Source organism: Panthera leo, chromosome A1 (assembly GCF_018350215.1).
Source record: "Panthera leo isolate Ple1 chromosome A1, P.leo_Ple1_pat1.1, whole genome shotgun sequence".
Lineage (NCBI taxonomy): Eukaryota > Metazoa > Chordata > Mammalia > Carnivora > Felidae > Panthera > Panthera leo.
Window position 1 is genome coordinate 140,840,391 of NC_056679.1, and position 16,910 is coordinate 140,857,300.

Consider the following 16,910-nt stretch of genomic DNA (forward strand, 5'->3'; position numbering starts at 1 on the left):
GAATAGGCCAAGGCTATGGCTAGGTTGATGGTAAAGCCTGAAAGCTTCCTCAGGCACAAACAGGGAGGGAGACAGGCATGAAGATGGCCTGGTGTGTTTCAAACCAAGCAAGCTGGTGTTAAACCATTTATTTTTGTATTGTTTGATTCCTCTCTTTATGCCCTTTCTGAAATGCAGACATCTAAACCGTCCCAGGATGGAGAGAAGAACATGGTGGCCGGCGTTCATGACCTTTGGGTTCGCTTCCCCGTCACACTCTCTGTGGTCTGAGGATTGTTTCCAAAAATGGAGGAGGTAGGAAGGCCTCCCAATTAAACAAGTAAGATAAGGAAATATCAAGTTCTATACCACTAGGCAAATTACTACTTAATTTTGAGTATTTATAAACATAATATAACTATTTCCTTGACTGAAATTTTGTATTAACGTCTCATTATTTGTACTAATTTTAATAACAAAGAAAGCTAAGGGTAGTACCATGTTTTCTGTCAGGCAGAGGTAAAACAAGACAAGGTTTTTAGAATTTGTAGCTGCCTTGCTTAGCACATAAATTGGAAAGCCAAAAGTTTAATATCCCCATATTTCCCATAACTTTTGACATGAAGGGGAAGCAACCATCTTCTGTCTAATCAGCAGAGATACTTATTTCTGGATCTCTAAGTCATTTGTTTAGCCCTGTACAGTTGCTGATAAGCAGTTATAGTAAGGTTTCTGGGCAGTTCTTTCTACCAGAATATTCAAATAATCCAAGTATTTGAAGGTGTGAAATGGAATGACTTCATCTCTCACTCGTTCAGATGGATGCCAAGGTCATGGTTACCGTTAGCTGGCCCAGGAGTGTGTCCTATGGTGTACACTTTTGGGCTAAATGACAAAGCTAGGTGAAAATCCAGAAGTTCACAGATGCCAGAGTTAGCTTTCCGTTAGGGAAATGCTTACAAGAAACTGGACCAGGATAAAGCAAAGACTAAGGGACAGAAAGAAAGTTTGAGTTGCATTGTTGCCATATTCTGCAGAATCAGACTTCGGCTTCTGTTCAGCTCTCTTTGGAGCTAAAAACTCCTCAAGTTCCTTCCTGAGAGACAAGAGCATTTGCACAAACACTATAATCTCTGACGATTTCCAGCATGGTTCCATCAAGGTTCTGTGACAAGCCTGCACGATAAGATTGTATCTGTTTGGGTATTTTATGTATGTGTGTAATCTTGTCACTTGGCTTTGCAACACTGAAAATTCCCTAAATATCCACAGGAAACGATAATTCAGCATTTGGCAGGTCAAGCCAAACGCCTTCACTTATTTTCTATCCTTACCTCCTTCTTTGTCCCACAGTTTATTTTTTTTTTTTTTCAACGTTTTTTATTTATTTTTGGGACAGAGAAAGAGCATGAACGGGGGAGGGGCAGAGAGAGAGGGAGACACAGAATCGGAAGCAGGCTCCAGGCTCCGAGCCATCAGCCCAGAGCCTGACGCGGGGCTCGAACTCACGGACCGCGAGATCGTGACCTGGCTGAAGTCGGACGCTTAACCGACTGCGCCACCCAGGCGCCCCAGCCCACAGTTTAGTTCAATAAGTTTTAAGTGCCTAAAATCATTCTTGGTGAATAACGCTGGACCACTCTGAGAATTTGTGGCTGAGAGCTGGACCCTCGTCATCAGCACGCACTTTGTCACTGAGACAGGGTAACCCATGGTTACTGAGCTCAGATCAGTTAAGGGGCAGAGAGCCTCCCCTCCTCACTGCTCTATAAAAGAGACCCAGCAAAGGGACCCTACCAGCTTCTAGCTCTCAGCCTGGGCGTAGTTTTGGGAAGCAAAGCCTGAGACCTCCAGAGCCCAGCCGACCAGCTGCAGAGGCAAGACCAGCATGTCGCCTTCCTTCAAACTTCAGTGTCACTTCATTCTCATCTTCTTGATGGCTCTAAGAGGGGAGAGCCGGTACCTAGAGGTGAGCGATCTCCGGACTGAGCCGTCACATCTTCCGTGTGTGTGTGTGTGTGTGTGTGTGTGTGTGTGTGTGTCTCCAGCCTTGGGGGTGGGTCTGCTGCCTCAGCTCTCAGCCCGTGTTGGGCTTAGCCCTTTCTTCCCTATCTTCTGCCCCCTCTCTCTCCTGGTCTTCCTCCTTGCCACTACGTCCTTCCCTTGGCCCCTGGGGACACCCTGGTCTGAGGGAAAGGGTCTGAGACCTCTTCTGCTCCGGACGCGGGAGACCTGGATCCCTTCACTTTATTCTCTTGGCTGCGGGGCAGGGAGAGTGCCCCGCTGCGGGTCCCCTTTCCCGCAGTCTTGAACTCGTTCGGACTGACGCGTTTTCCTCGCCAGCTGCGGGAAGCTGAGGACCACGACCCTCTCCGGTTCCTGGGCGCCAACCTGAAGCGGGAGCTGGCGGGGGAGCCGCTGTACCGCCGCGCGCTGCGTGAGTCGGGGTGTCGGCGCGCATCCGGGGGCAGCGGGGAGGTGACGAGGCCGGGCTCCCCACCCGCTCACGGGGCCCCGGGCACCGCCGGGAAGGGGCTAGCCTGGCCGGCCGGGGGCGCGATCCCCGTGCTCAGGGGCCCGCCGGGGGCGGGTGACGCGTTCCGCGTGGGGACCGGGCGCCGCGGACCCGGGAACGGGGGCCCGCGGGGAGGGGCTGGCCGGGGCCGAGGCGTCGGTGGCCGCAGCCCCGGCCCCCTGGCCCCACTGTCCCTCCCCCAGGGTGCCTGGACATGCTGAGCCTCCCGGGCCAGTTCACCTTCACCGCCGACCGGCCGCAGCTGCACTGCGCCGCCTTCCTCATCGGCGAGCCCGAAGAGTTCGTCACCATCCACTACGACCTGGTCTCCATCGACTGCCAGGGCGGCGACTTCCTGAAGGTGAGGCTTCCTCGCGGCGCACGCTCCCGCCGCGGGGCCCCGAGGGGGGTGAGCACGGGGCGCCGTGCCCGGCGTGGGGCTACGGCGCGTGGAGCCGGCTGGTGGCCGAGCGGGAGAGGCGCCCCCCCCCCACCCCGGACGGCCGCGGGGCGCGAACCCCGCCCGGAGCTCCGGCCGCGGTTGTTTGACTTCCCCTCCATGCGCTCCTGGGACCCGGGCGCCCCCAAAGACTTGATTGAACTTGCGGCGAGAAGCGCTGTGTTACACGAAAACTGATCCAGACTGGCACCGGCGCTCGAGGCCACGAGGAGGCCCAGCCCCGCTTCTGAGGCCGGCCCCTGGCTCTGGGGAGCTGTCGCAGGCTCGCGGGAGCTGTCTTGAATTCCCCGGGGGACTCGGTTTGGAAGCCCTGGGGCCCGGGCCTCTGGGAGGGATGCTGAGAGCCAGTCTAGTCGGAGGCAGGTGGAAGGCCAAGTCCCCCGGCCTCAGTACATGCCCCCTCCTAGTTGGTCTCCCTAAGTCTACCGGGTCAGCCTGGGACGGTTGATGGAGTTACACAGCCCCGTTAAAAGTATCGTGATTAAAAACCTCCCAAGTGGAATGATTTTGGAATCTGTCAGACTCCTTTTAGAAGAGGACCAATCCGCGGAAGCACTTTGTAGCTGGTGATTTTGCCAATGTGAACCAGGCTCAACCCGTTACGTTGGAGACCTGCGGTGATTTTAACAGTAACATCAATAGACTCTGACCATTTGTCCAACAAGCTGACTTTAACAGGTGAAGGTAAAAAGCCCTAAGTGGCCTAACAGCCATTGCTGTTTGAGTGTTGAAGCAGTTCTTGGTATTTTAATATGAAATAAAAGTTTCAAAGTGAGGAAAATGGGCACATATAACCATGGGCAAGTAGGTGAAGTTGCTGCTCTAGTTTAGTTTTGAGAGGTTTTGTTTATATGTCAACGAGGAGAAGGAAGAGACCAAGTGAAACCCAAATTATGCTTGTGTGGAATTCTTCTGAAGATGGGATGTGTGGAAAATATGACCAAGATAAAAATGTATATTGGCTGTAGTTTCAGGTACCAAAGAGTCTGGAATTATAAAACAGAGTATAATAAAGTTTACTTGCTTTGGATACTTTAAGGTTTATGGAGGAAAAAAACCCAATCATTAATTAACAATAATACTTGCAGACAACCTTCACGGTCAAAAAATATATAGATGGAAAGCAAGTGGGCAGGGAAGTGCAGGTTGTCACTTGCTCACAGACGGACATAGGACAGAAGGTGCATTGCTAGGTAAGATTTCAACACACCTGTGACTTCAGGAGTTGGTGGAAATGATCATCTCTGTGTGTGTTTTTTGTTGGAAGGTATTTGATGGTTGGATTCTCAAGGGGGAGAAGTTCCCCAGTTCCCAGGATCATCCTCTCCCCACAACTGAGCGGTACATAGATTTCTGTGACAGTGGTCTTAGCCGAAGGAGCATCAGATCCTCCCAGAATGTGGCCATGATCTTCTTCCGGGTTCGTCAACCAGGAAACGGATTTACAGTAACCATAAAGACAGATCCCAACCTCTTTCGTAAGTGGGCTCCCTCTCTTCTCAGTCAGTAAGGACTTGGAGGGAGGGAGTGTCAGATCCACTTTTCATAGGTAGTGTGATTGCACCAGACTTAAGAAACTTGAAGTGAGGATTGATTTGAATGGAAATTTTTTTTTTGTCATTAGAAATGACCTAAAGGATATTTCCTGTTCATTGCTCTGAAAATCAATTCACAGTTTTCAACTTATTTCCTAGGCTAGGTAGGATATTAAGTTTTGGTGGGTAGAATTTTATTTTTTTCTCTTTAGTCTTATTCTAATCTGAGGCATGACAATGGATTCAGTGACAAACTGTAATCCCTCCATGTCATTCCATTAATCTTGGATAAGCTTGAGGGATCAGATCTGAAGTTGTAGTCCTAGAGATATTTAGGCAAAGGCTGAAAGACTGCATATCTGGGATGTGGTAGACAGAGTTCATGTCCTGAGCAGAGGGTTGGACCAGAGGACCTCAACAGTGCCCTCTAAGTCCACCTCTTTAACTTATTCCGTTTCTGGTGGATACAAACATAGATGCTGTATAAAACTGAACAGCCCAGGCCTAAAAGACATTATTCTAATCAAAATTAGTTCATTCATCTGCTTATTATTTTTCCCCATGAAGCGAAATATATATATATATGCATCTATATATTTACAGAGTTAAATGGAGAAAAAAATTTTTTTTAAAAATCAGGAAAATAAAACATCACTCATTTTTGGTTGCATACAATAGTATTAATGTTGACACTTTGTGTGGTGGAAGAATGGGGCCTTATCTGCCAAAGAATAATGTATTATATTCCAATTTTTATTTTTTAAAAAAGAGAATTTTTGAAAGAACCCCTCCCCCACCCCCGCAAGGCTATTTTGAGAGCTAGAATAATCCCAGAAAGCAACATGAAATGTTTCTCCTATATTTGTGTGGTTAGAAGTCGGAAATCTTTGGGGTGCCTGGGTGGCTCAGTCAGTTAAGCCTCCAACTCTTGATTTCAGCTCAGGTCACGATCTCATGGTTTGTGGGTTCGAGCCCTGCATTGGGCTCTGCACTGACAATGCAGAGCCTGCTTCGGATTCTCTCTCTCCCTTTCTCTCTACCGTTCCCCTACTGTTCCTCTATCGTTCTTCTATTTTTCTCAGTCTATTTTGTAACAATTTTATTATTTATTTACTTCATTATTTTAAAAAAATCATTATGATTCTGGGGCCCCTGGGTGGCTCAGTCAGTTGAGCGTCCGACTTTAGCTCAGGTCATGATCTCACAGCTTGTGAGTTTGAGCCCCACGTTGGGCTCTGTGCTGACAGCTCAGAGCCTGAAGCCTGCTTTGGATTCTGTGTCTCCCTCTCTCTCTGCCCCTAACCCACTCACATTCTGTCTCTGTCTCTCTCAAATAAACATTAAAAAAATATATCATTATGGTTCCAAGTTCAATGAGTGAATGTTTCAGACAGGCAAGGTTTTAGTTCTGGCTTTACCTTTGAGCCTTTATTTCTTCTAGACTTTCAGCTGGAACTTGGACCCTAGTTAATGAAGTGTTTCTAGAACTTCCACTAGCTAGTATTGTTTGATTAATTACTAATTTAAGTCTTGTGCTTGTTGTAAACAAGGTAACTCCCTGAGATTGAGATTGAGATTAGAAGCATTCTTTTTTTTTTTTTTTTTTAACATTTATTTACTTATTGAGAGACAGAGAGCATTAGCAGGGGAGGGGCAGAGAGAGAGGGAGTCACACATTCCAAAGCCGGCTCCAGGCTCCGAGCTGTTAGCACAGAGTCCGACACAGGGCGAACCGCGAGATGGTGACCTGAGTCGAAGTCGGATGCTTACCCGACTGAGCCACCCAGGTGCCCCAAGATTAGAAGCACTCTTGCCACCTAGAACCTTCTGACCATGTCTGCACATCACCAGTGATTTTTATCCCCCCATCACTCCACACCCCCACACCCCCGCCCCACCCACCACTCCTTCCCCATCCAGATTGCCCTTGTGATACATATTCTCTTCCAGTCCACATGGCCCTAGACCATGAATAGGAACTGAGAATAAGGATAGGATAAATTTCTTTTTTACTACATTTAAAAAATATTTATTTATTTTGAGAGAGAGAGAGGGAGTGGAGGAGGGGCAGAGAGAGTGATCGAGAGAGAGAGAATCCCAAGCAGGCTCCGCACTATCAGCATGAAGCCCCACATGGGCCTTGATTGCATGAACCCGTGAGATCATGACCTGAGTTGAAATCAAGAGTCAGAAATTTAGCCGACTGAGCCTCCCAGTCGCCCCGGATAGGATAAATTTCTGTAAGAACCCTGCATACCCAATAATGACAATGTGATTCTGTTTTTCCGCAAAGCCTGCAATGTCATTTCCCAGACCCCAAATGGAAGGTTTACCCTGGTAGTCCCGCACCTGCATCGAAACTGCAGCTTCTCCATAATTTATCCTGTGGTGATCAAAATATCTGATCTCACCCTGGGACACTTACATGGTTTGCAGTCAAAGGTGAGTTGCTTTCTTCCTTCCCAATCATTTACTAAGGCCACAGCTTTATCAGAGGAGGAGCAATCATACAGGGCAAACATGGACATTAGTAAATTGTGGGAGCATGCTCTTCTGTTGATTTAGCCCCACATCCGCTTTCCCTCGCCTCTTTGATGAAAGCCCCCTTCTATTTGCCTCACGCTGCCCGGTGCGTACTCATGTGCCCCTTCCGATTACTTGACTACTTTTCTTGTGATACAGGAAAGGTTTTCAATTGGGAAAGTTGTGACATGTAATTACAATTGAACTCTCTGGTACTTGCCTCTTTTACAGAAATTCTCTCCTAGCAGAACCTAGTGTGAGTCATCTACACAGCTGTTTTTCTGATTATCGGATTTTTTTTTTTGACACGAAGGAAGTGTCTCATTGACAGAACTGTGTTGTGAAGGAATGCTAAGTGTAGCATAAAATACAAAATTGGATTTTTAAGTTGCAAAATACAGTAGAGTGTTGAAGATTTTGTTGCATTATGTTTAACTCAATTCATTTTGCATGAAAATATTAGCTGAGAATCTCCATCAACCTATATTCCCTTGAACTTCTGTATGGAATTTACAACTAATGCTGAGCTTGATCTTTTTTTTTCTCCCCCCCCCCTTTTTTTTTTGCAACGCTAGCTTCGTCCCTCTGGGTCGTTCTCATTTCCTTATACTTTCTTATATTTCTAGGTTAAGATAGTTCATATATTTGCTGACATCATAGACAGTCATTGTTCCTAATTAGGTAGATTCCAGTAAAAACCAAATAAATAGGACCAGGACTGAAAATAGGTGTATATTTAATTTCCTTTAAGCCCTGAATTCATGAGCTAGTACCTGTTTGTTGTTGTGTTGTTTTGTTTTTTTTTTTTGTTGTTGTTGTTTTTTGGGGGTTTTGTTTAGTTGAACCTTAGTGGAAGAATGATCCTTTGATAAAGACCAGAATAAGGAGATGTCTTTGGCATAGCCCTTCGTCCTGATACCAATTATATGTTATTCCTGATGTATACTGTAGAAGATGGCAAGCATGATTGCAGGTTGGGAGATCTACCCTTTAGTTATTCTAGGCTGTGAGGAGTAATTTTGGTATTTCCCCTTGAAAAAATGTTAAAGTCTGCAGTGTTCTAGGCATCTATCTATTCCTTTACAAAATATTTTTTTGAGCACTTTCCACGTGCAAGGCACTATCTTAGATGCTGGAAACGAGCGACGAGCAACACAGCTCCTGCTCACAGGGAACCTGCATCTAGTGGGTTGAGCTCAGCAACAGTGCAATACATTTGCAATAGCGGGGAGTGCCCTACAGAAAATGAAGCAGAGTGGTTTGATAGACAATGCAGTAGAGGGAGAGGCGGGAGCTCCTTGAGATAAGGTGGTCGGGAAAGGAAACTTCTGAGAAGGAGGAATTTAAAGTAAAATGTGAGTGATAGGTAAGAAGGAGCCAGCAGCCACTGGAAGGACCAGGGACAGAGGAGACGGCAGTGCAGAGGCTCAGAGGAAGAAGTGGGCTTCCAGAAATAAAAAGAAAGGTATGGGGAAGGGAGGATATTAGGCAACATCAGGGAGGCGGGCAGAGCCAGGGTGTGGTGAACCCAGCAGGTCATATTGAGGATTTGGAGTTTATTCTAAGTGCAGTGGGAAACCACTGAAAGGGGGCAGGCAGGAAAGCAACATGATCCATTGGATTATGCTTGGTGGGATGAGGGTGGCTGGGAATTGCTGACTTCATGACCAAATTAAATTAACAAGGTCCGAGGCAGGAGGGAGAGGATTGATTACCTAAAGGCCATTCTGGCTTTGCATGGGCTATGGGGGCCAGAGTGGTACAGGGAGTGCCCGTAGGGGCCATTGTCACAGTCTAGGAAAGAGATGATAGTGGGTTAGTCCAGGGAGGCAGAACCTCAACAGAGAAACCTAGGGGATCACTACTGAGGAGCAGGGTAGTATAGTACTTCTCATTCCTAAGAATAGCTAAGATGTTTGGGAAGAGGAGAGAGAAGTCATTGAATGTCAAGGAACGGGTGTGTCTAACTTCTATGTTTCTTTGTTTGGTTTCCCTCATTATAGCACCCACTTCTTCCCAACCCCCCTACTTCCCATTTCTCTCTACAGGGCCTGCCTTTTCCCCTTCACCACTCTTGCTGAAATTTAGAACCTGAAGAACCAAGTGGAAAGTTTAGTCTTAACAGATGTTCCCCCTGGACATCCTCTACTCAAGGGAGAGGCAGTTAAGGTTTTTTTCCTTCACCTCTTATTCAGCTCTTCCTACAAGAACATAAGCCCTGTCCACAGGGGAGCTAGTTAAGCCTCTGTTTCATTCTTGGATGAAATGATGTGTAGAGCATCAAGGCATAGGACCCAGCATACAGAAAGCACTTAAAAAATGTGTGTCCCCACCTGCTTCCTTGTATTGGCCAAACAGTTGGTATTCTATTTTTTTCTACTCGGTGGTTTAGTTCTAGTTGCATCTCAAATGTCTTCTGCATGTTTGAATGTGTGTTTTTATGTGTGTGTGCGCGTGTGTGTGTTTAACATTGTCTATTTGAGATGCTTTTCTGTATGTGTCAGGGTCCATGTGGCTCACTTCTGAGCATCTTGCTGCTCTGCACTAGATCTCTCAATGAGTATGTCTCAGTAAAGAAGATCACAGGCAAAGCTGGCCATGTAATTGTGGGGGACAGTGCAAACTGAAAATGTGGGGGCCCTTATTTTAAAAGTATTAAGAATTTCAAGATGGTGACAGCAGAGCATTAAACCAAGCAACAGGCCCTTGTATGGCTTGTCTGGCTTGTGGTCACATGCCCATAAAGGCTAGTAGCCCTGACCTCAGGAGACAGGTGGCCCAAAGTACAATGTTTGGGACTGAAAGTGGCTGCTTTATTTGTGTGGGAAGAGTGAAATGCAGGAATTTCTGTGGACAAGGCAGTGTGGATAGACAGTGTGGATAGGCAGTGTAGATAGGCAGTATGGACAAGGCAATATGGACAAAGCAGTGTGGATAGGTGGTGTGGACAGGCAGTGTGGAAAAACCAGTGTGGAAAAACCAGTGTGGATAGGTAGTGTGGACAAGCAGTGTGGACAAGGCAGTGTGGATAGGTAGTTTGCATAGGCAGTGTGGACAGGCAGTGTGGACAAGGCAGTGTGGATAGCCAGTGTAGACAGGCAGAGTGGACAGAGCAGTGTGGACAAGGCAATGTGGACAGGCAGTGTGGATAGGCAGTGCAGACAGGCAGCATTAACAGGCAGTGTGGACACGGCAGTATGGACAGGCAGTGTGGATAGGCAGTGTGGACAAGGCAGTGTGGACAAGGGAGTATGGACCAAGCAGTGTGGAAAGGAAGAAGGGAAGCAGAAAGTGGTTGTTACAGTGATTGTGCAAAGTCTAAGAATACATTCTGGTTTTGATTAGCTCAAAATAAATTAGTTTTAGTCGGGAGGAGAAAGACAATGGTGACTCTAGCTAGCTTAAGCCCCAAATTAGGGTTCTTTTCTTTCTTTAGCATTCTTATAACTAATCTAAATGCCTGTCAGCAGAAATGATAAGGATCATCCCAATAGCGGGAAAAGTCTTTTATAAAGAGGAGGGAAAGAGGTGAGTTGAAGGAAAAACTGTAAAGACCTATCTATTAATAGAAATTCTGACTGCATGAGTTAAGAAATTCAGATAATTCAGTATGTATGTCCAAATGATTTACAAAGCAAAGCATTTTCAGATCCAATTTCCATTCATTTTATGTGGAGTTTACAGATTCCTATTGCATCATTCCAGTCCTTGAGCTAATAAAAAATTTTTTTAATGCACACACATTTAAAGAAATGATTACTCAACTGATTTAGAAAAGCAGTTCTTGTGATTATTTTTTCTTTTCAGTATCTTTTAATTTCCGGAGTCCTGGGTGTTAAATTAAATGGCACTGCCAGGATGTCCACGGCAAATGGAGTGAATTCACCAAATTGCAGTTGGTCAAATGGTTTGACTTCCGTAACTGGTTGAAATATATCTTTCTCTGCTGCTTGCTTCTTTTAGAACCCCTCAGCAGGTTGTGGGGGAATAGGAGACTTTGTGGAGCTGTTGGGAGGAACTGGACTGGACCCTTCCAAGATGATGCCTTTGGCTGACCTCTGCTATTCCTTTCACGGCCCTGGTGAGATGTGTCTTTGATTATTACTTATGAGCCTATCAAGATTCCTTAAATGAAACCTGATACTTCCTTAAATAAAACATCCCACGTTTTTTATACATGGGAAGGCAGGTTCCACCTAGAAAGCTTCCATTTTGTACATTGAGCCAATGTGAGGATTTTACATTTGAGCATATGGTTATAGTGAATGCATTATCAAAATATTGGACACTGGAAAAGAAACCTCTGAAGGAACACAGGTGCATGTTTCAGGGTGGCCCTGAGTAAGACCATGAAAAAGACAAAGCTTTTTTTGTTCCGTGCTCTTTCCACCTTCCTGAAAGTCGTTGCTTTTGTCCTCTGGATACCAAAGAGTTTACTAACTGAAAACTATAGTTCAAATAGATATGCCATGAATTAGTTATAATATAATAATAGAGTAATATCCAAAAAATTTCCTAAATATATGTGTATGTGTGTATTACTCGTAGCACATAAATTAAAAAGTGATATTCTGGGGTGCCTGGGTGGCTCAGTCGGTTGAGCGTCTGACTTCGGCTCAGGTCATGATCTCGCGGTCCGTGAGTTCGAGCCCCGCGTCGGGCTCTGTGCTGACAGCTCAGAGCCTGAAGCCTGTTTCAGATTCTGTGTCTCCCTCTCTCTGACCCTCCCCCCATTCATGCTCTGTCTCTCTCTGTCTCAAAAATAAATGTTAAAAAAAAATTAAGAAAAAAAAAGTGATATTCTTTATCAGAAATTCTCAGAACTGCTGAATCTCCCCAACTTCTAGGAGCAAAACCAGCTTCTGAAAGACTACTGCAAAAACAGAAATACATTCTAAAATCTAGAAGTGGTCATTGGGAATAAAAGACCAGGTCAGTGCACAGGATGCCCAACAGAACCAGATATTCTTTGCTAGGGATCAGTGAAGATTTTCCATTTGATTCTGCCCAGGTATGGTGAGGGTGGCTAGAAATTGCTGGTTTAGACCATCAGTACATGTGGCTTTTCTCGCCTCTTACTGTGTTCTCTGAGGCACTGGATCCTTCCATGCAGGAGGGCACCTGTGAGGAGATGCAATTGCACTAGGTAAGAAGAGTAGATTAAGGTCTAAAGACTACTCTTGCCTTAAAATGTAGGTAATTGAAGCCAGAGTAATTTTGGTACAGTTATGTCCAGTACTAAGTAAATACGATGCACATTAACAAAGGAAACAGAGCATGTTATATATATTAAAGTTTAGAGTAATATCAGAAAAAGAATGACCTTTCAAATAATTTAAAGCAAATTAAATTTGGACTCCTCACAGAAGCTTAACCTAGACTCGCTGGTGCTTATATAAAAGAAACATAGGTTTTATATTTATTATGTATCTAAATTGGCTTTTACCTCAATAAGTATCTAGCTGTTTTACTTTACTTATTGAGGCTTTTACCTCAATAAGTATCTAGCCTGTTTGAACCCAGGCACAGGCTTGTGAAGTACCTGTTATGCAATGATAATGTTCATGTTTCTCAGAATGCTATAGGCCTTATAGAGACAAAGTGGGGTTGGGCAGGGGGGGGGGGGGGAAGATGGACAAAATTAAAATAGAAAAAAACCATCGTAGGGCACATAAATCTTGCCTCAGGGACCAGCTTGACAGTGGAGAAATGAAAGAAATTTTAGATAAAAATATGTGAGTTTCAATATACACTTGTTTGGTCATATCTGCACTAGAAGATAGACATAAACGTTGCCAGATGCTTATACAAATAATAATAAGATTGGATTGAAGAGAAGTAAGGATATCAAAAGCCATTCCATGTAAGAAGCACAGAAAAAAATGAGACTGAAAAGGTGCAGGTAAATAATAGAACAAACACAAGTATATTCGTATGTATCTAAACTATGCAAATTATTTTTGTTTATATGTAAAATAGAGGTATTATCTAGGCTCAGAAAATAATTAGCAGGTGATTTTTTTTAGTCTATGTAATGTTCATCGGTGCACTGTGTCCTCTAGTCATGTCCACTAACTGCCACTTGCATCCTCAGAACTATGACAACCAAAAACTACACCTGAAAATTCCCAACCTGTCCCTAGAGGGCGGTACTGCCCCTGCTGAGAACACTAAGCTAGAGCAGAGGTGCATGGTAGACAGATTGCCTTCACTGCATTTACCACAGAAGCCTCGAAGGTAGGAGAATGTGAAAAATGCAAAGAGACGTCTTATTGCCTCTGTTAAATAACAAAAATTCAACTGAGTAGATTTGAAAGATCTCATTGGCTTTACGAAATGATTCATGAATCGGGGAGCATTCCTTCTAGCGAGTAGAGGGGTCCCCAAGGCATTGTACAAAATGGAAGGTTTTTATAGAAGGGTAGGACAACAAATTTGGCAAGAGAAAAGGATTGTTCCAGGCAGGTCACTTTCCCTGAGGGGGAAAAGCAAGGTGTCTTATCCTGCAGATTACCTCATCTTCCTTGGGGGGGGGGGGGGATGGAGAGGGCCCCTGTGGCAGATTCCTTGATGTTGATGGAAAAATTCCTGACTGACTGGTTAAGGCTATTTTTCTAGGGGAGGTTGAAATTACAATTAAATTAGGTATTCAGCCCCAGTTTGGGACCTTGGTCTCAGGGACGCCATTTTAGGCCTGCGATTTTCTTTTTAACTCCTCTTTCCAGCCAGTTTTATTTGGCTAACAGTGTTTTTGCCCATGAGGAGAACTGAGTTCAATTTCAGCATCCTACAATTAACTATATATTATACTAACAATGAAAACAAAATGTTTCACCTGATGGCACGTGCATGGTTTAAGTATGTGAGAGGAAGATGCATCCCCTTGGTTTCTTTGTGTTTAAATGATCTTATCGACAGGAATGGTTTATGTGGTTTCTAACCTGCAGGGAACCTTTTGCTTTTTCCATGAATTATAGCCCAGATGAAAATTGGCTGTGACAACACGGTGGTGCGCATGGTCTCCAGCGGAAAGCACGTAAATCGTGTGACTTTTGAGTACCGCCAGCTGGAGCCATACGAACTGGAAAACCCAAATGGAAACAGTATCCAAGAAATCTGTTTGTCTACTCTTTGAATAACCAACCCCATGATTTACATGCTGCTAGCTAAGTGAGTTTTTCATGGCTGTTATATATGATTTTGATGACCAGCAAGGTAAGAGCCTTTCGAATCAGTCAGTATTCCCAGGCTTGGACACACATTACACATACACACACACATATGTAGACACACGTGGGCGTGCAAGCGTGCATTTATTTTTGTACCTTGCTTCTTTTTCATTTGTAATGTATAGATGACCACATGGCAGCAGATAAACCCTCCTTTGCCTTTGGTAGGAAAACAGTTTTCTATAATTCTTTGGTATGCTACAAACCTGCCCCGATAAGACAAGTGCAGAGCAATGGGCACTAAAAAATTGTATCTCAAGGGAAAATACGACAAAGAAATTAAAATGGCGGTGTTTAGATTCGTCTTAGAACAGAAAACAATTAAATGTCTGTATACCAAAGTAGTTGTATCTGTGTATTTTCTGTATATTATTCTGTTTACAATAGATAGTAGTCGTAGCTGTTGTTTATTGATTTGTAATGTCTTGTTGCTAACAAAACTCTGGAGATGGAAAAAAATTTTCCATCCACAAATACAAACATGAATAAATACATCAGAATGTTGGCGCCTTGACATTGTGCTTTGTTTTCCTGAGTAGTCCCCTCCCTTATTACCATCAGAAAATAGTGTTCTCGTGTGATGCAGAACCAAACGCTGAGCTAAATCATGTTATGCGTCTTCATGCTGGTAGAACTGTGGGCCTCTACAGCAGAATGATTTAGAGCAGAAGGCAGAACTGCATTGTTTGCACAAACAACGCTAACTGGTCCTCGTAGGGAAGCAGGATGCAGAAACCCCTTTCTACTGTCCAAGAAGACTGAGAATACATGTTTTTGTCACAATGGGGTATACTTCTTTTTTTTTAATTTTTTTTATTAGTTTTCTTTATTTTTGAGAGGCAGAGAGAGACATAGAGCATGTGGGGGAGGGGCAGAGAGAGAGAGAGAGACACACACACACAGAATCAGAAGCAGGGTTCAGGCTCTGAGCTGTCAGCACAGAGTCCAATGTGGGGCCCGAACTCAACGAACCGTGAGATCATGACCTGAGCCAAAGTTGGACGCTCAACCGGCTGAGCCATCCAGGTGCCTGCCAATGAGGTATACTTCTTAACAAGGACAGCAAGGGCCTTACAGCTCTCATAGATGTTTGCAGAAATCTGAGGCCTTCTTTGGTACCGACGGCAATTTACTGTTGACTTAAGACTTGTCCATGTTTGGCTAGGGACTAAGCATGTGGCCTGTAAAAGACAGGATGGGGCCAAAACTGAGGTCCTGAGCAAAAAAGGAAATACTCCTAAGTGAACTCTTTACTTTGAATTAATGGATAGAAGCTGCAAACAATACCATAATTAATGGCCTGATGATGATTCCCAAAACATATATTCTGAAATTTTTTTGAAATTTTTTTTTAATGTTTATTTATTTTTGAGACAGAGAGAGACAGAGCATGAATGGGGGAGGGTCAGAGAGAGGGAGACACAGAATCTGAAACAGGCTCTAGGCTCAGCTGGCAGCACAGAGCCCGACGCGGGGCTCGAACTCACAGACCACGAGATCATGACCTGAGCCGAAGTCGGACGCTTAACCGACTGAGCCACCCAGGCGCCCCCAATTTTTTTAATGTTTATTTATTTTTGAGAGAGAGAGAGAGAGAGAGAGACAGAGCGTGAGTGGGGGAGGAGCAGAGAGAGAGGGAGATAAAGAATCTGAAGCAGGCTCCAGGCCCCAAGCTGTCAGCACAGAGCTTGACTTGGGGCTCAAACTCTTGAACTGTGAGATCATGACCTGAGCTGAAGTCAGACACTTAACCGACTGAGCCACCCAGGCGCCCCCTGAAATATCTTTAATATAAAGGTCATTTTATTTTATTTTATTTTATTTTTTAATTTTTTTTTTTAAATGTTCTCTACTCCAATGGCTTTATTTTTTTTTTTTATTTTTTTTTCAACGTTTTTTTTATTTATTTTTGGGACAGAGAGAGACAGAGCATGAACGGGGGAGGGGCAGAGAGAGGGGGAGACACAGAATCGGAAACAGGCTCCAGGCTCCGAGCCATCAGCCCAGAGCCTGACACGGGGCTCGAACTCACGGACCGCGAGATCGTGACCTGGCTGAAGTCGGACGCTTAACCGACTGCGCCACCCAGGCGCCCCATAAAGGTCATTTTATAATGAAATGTACTGGAATCCCATACACTGGGCTTGTTCACAAAATTTGAAAACCAAGCAGAAAGAAAACTACTGAATGAGGGTGCTAAAAACACCTAGGATTTAGCACAAATTTTGGCTCAGTAGATATTTTGGAATGAGTGAATACTTGAGCAAATGAATGAATTAATGCCCGAATTGATAAATGAGTGGATGGATGAATAAATGGTAGGAGAAAGACTGGCATGAGTGAATAAATGCCTGAATGGATACAGTTCCTGGCTAGTTATATAACAAGACATCGGATTCCTTATTTCATAGACAATAAATTCTATGAAGTTGAACCCTTTTCTTTTTCACGGTTCCTTTAGCAACATAAGAATGAATGTAGTCACATCACTGCTTACAGTTTCTGGCTTTTAATTCTTACGATCCCCTTACGCTGAGTACAGAAAATGGTCTGAGGTAAGGAGGCAAGTATTTTACATGGAACTTTGGACAACCTGCTTTTATTCCTCAGGGACAGTTTTCAAGCTACTCAACCTCGCTGCCCTAAAATGGGTAGACTGTGTGTGGCCC

At 44.5% G+C, this 16,910-nt stretch overlaps 1 protein-coding gene across 1 annotated transcript; it reads left to right on the forward strand.

The window, feature by feature from the left end:
* Positions 1–1,562: 1,562 nt before the first annotated feature.
* LOC122200842 (corticotropin releasing hormone binding protein) lies at positions 1,563–14,755 on the forward strand. The gene is made up of 7 exons (XM_042906619.1): positions 1,563–1,948; positions 2,323–2,416; positions 2,698–2,855; positions 4,222–4,432; positions 6,783–6,931; positions 10,976–11,093; positions 13,990–14,755. Exons 1-7 carry the CDS (start codon positions 1,868–1,870, stop codon positions 14,145–14,147), a joined length of 969 nt encoding a protein of 322 aa, XP_042762553.1. The 5' UTR covers positions 1,563–1,867; the 3' UTR covers positions 14,148–14,755.
* The last annotated feature ends 2,155 nt before the right edge of the window (positions 14,756–16,910 follow it).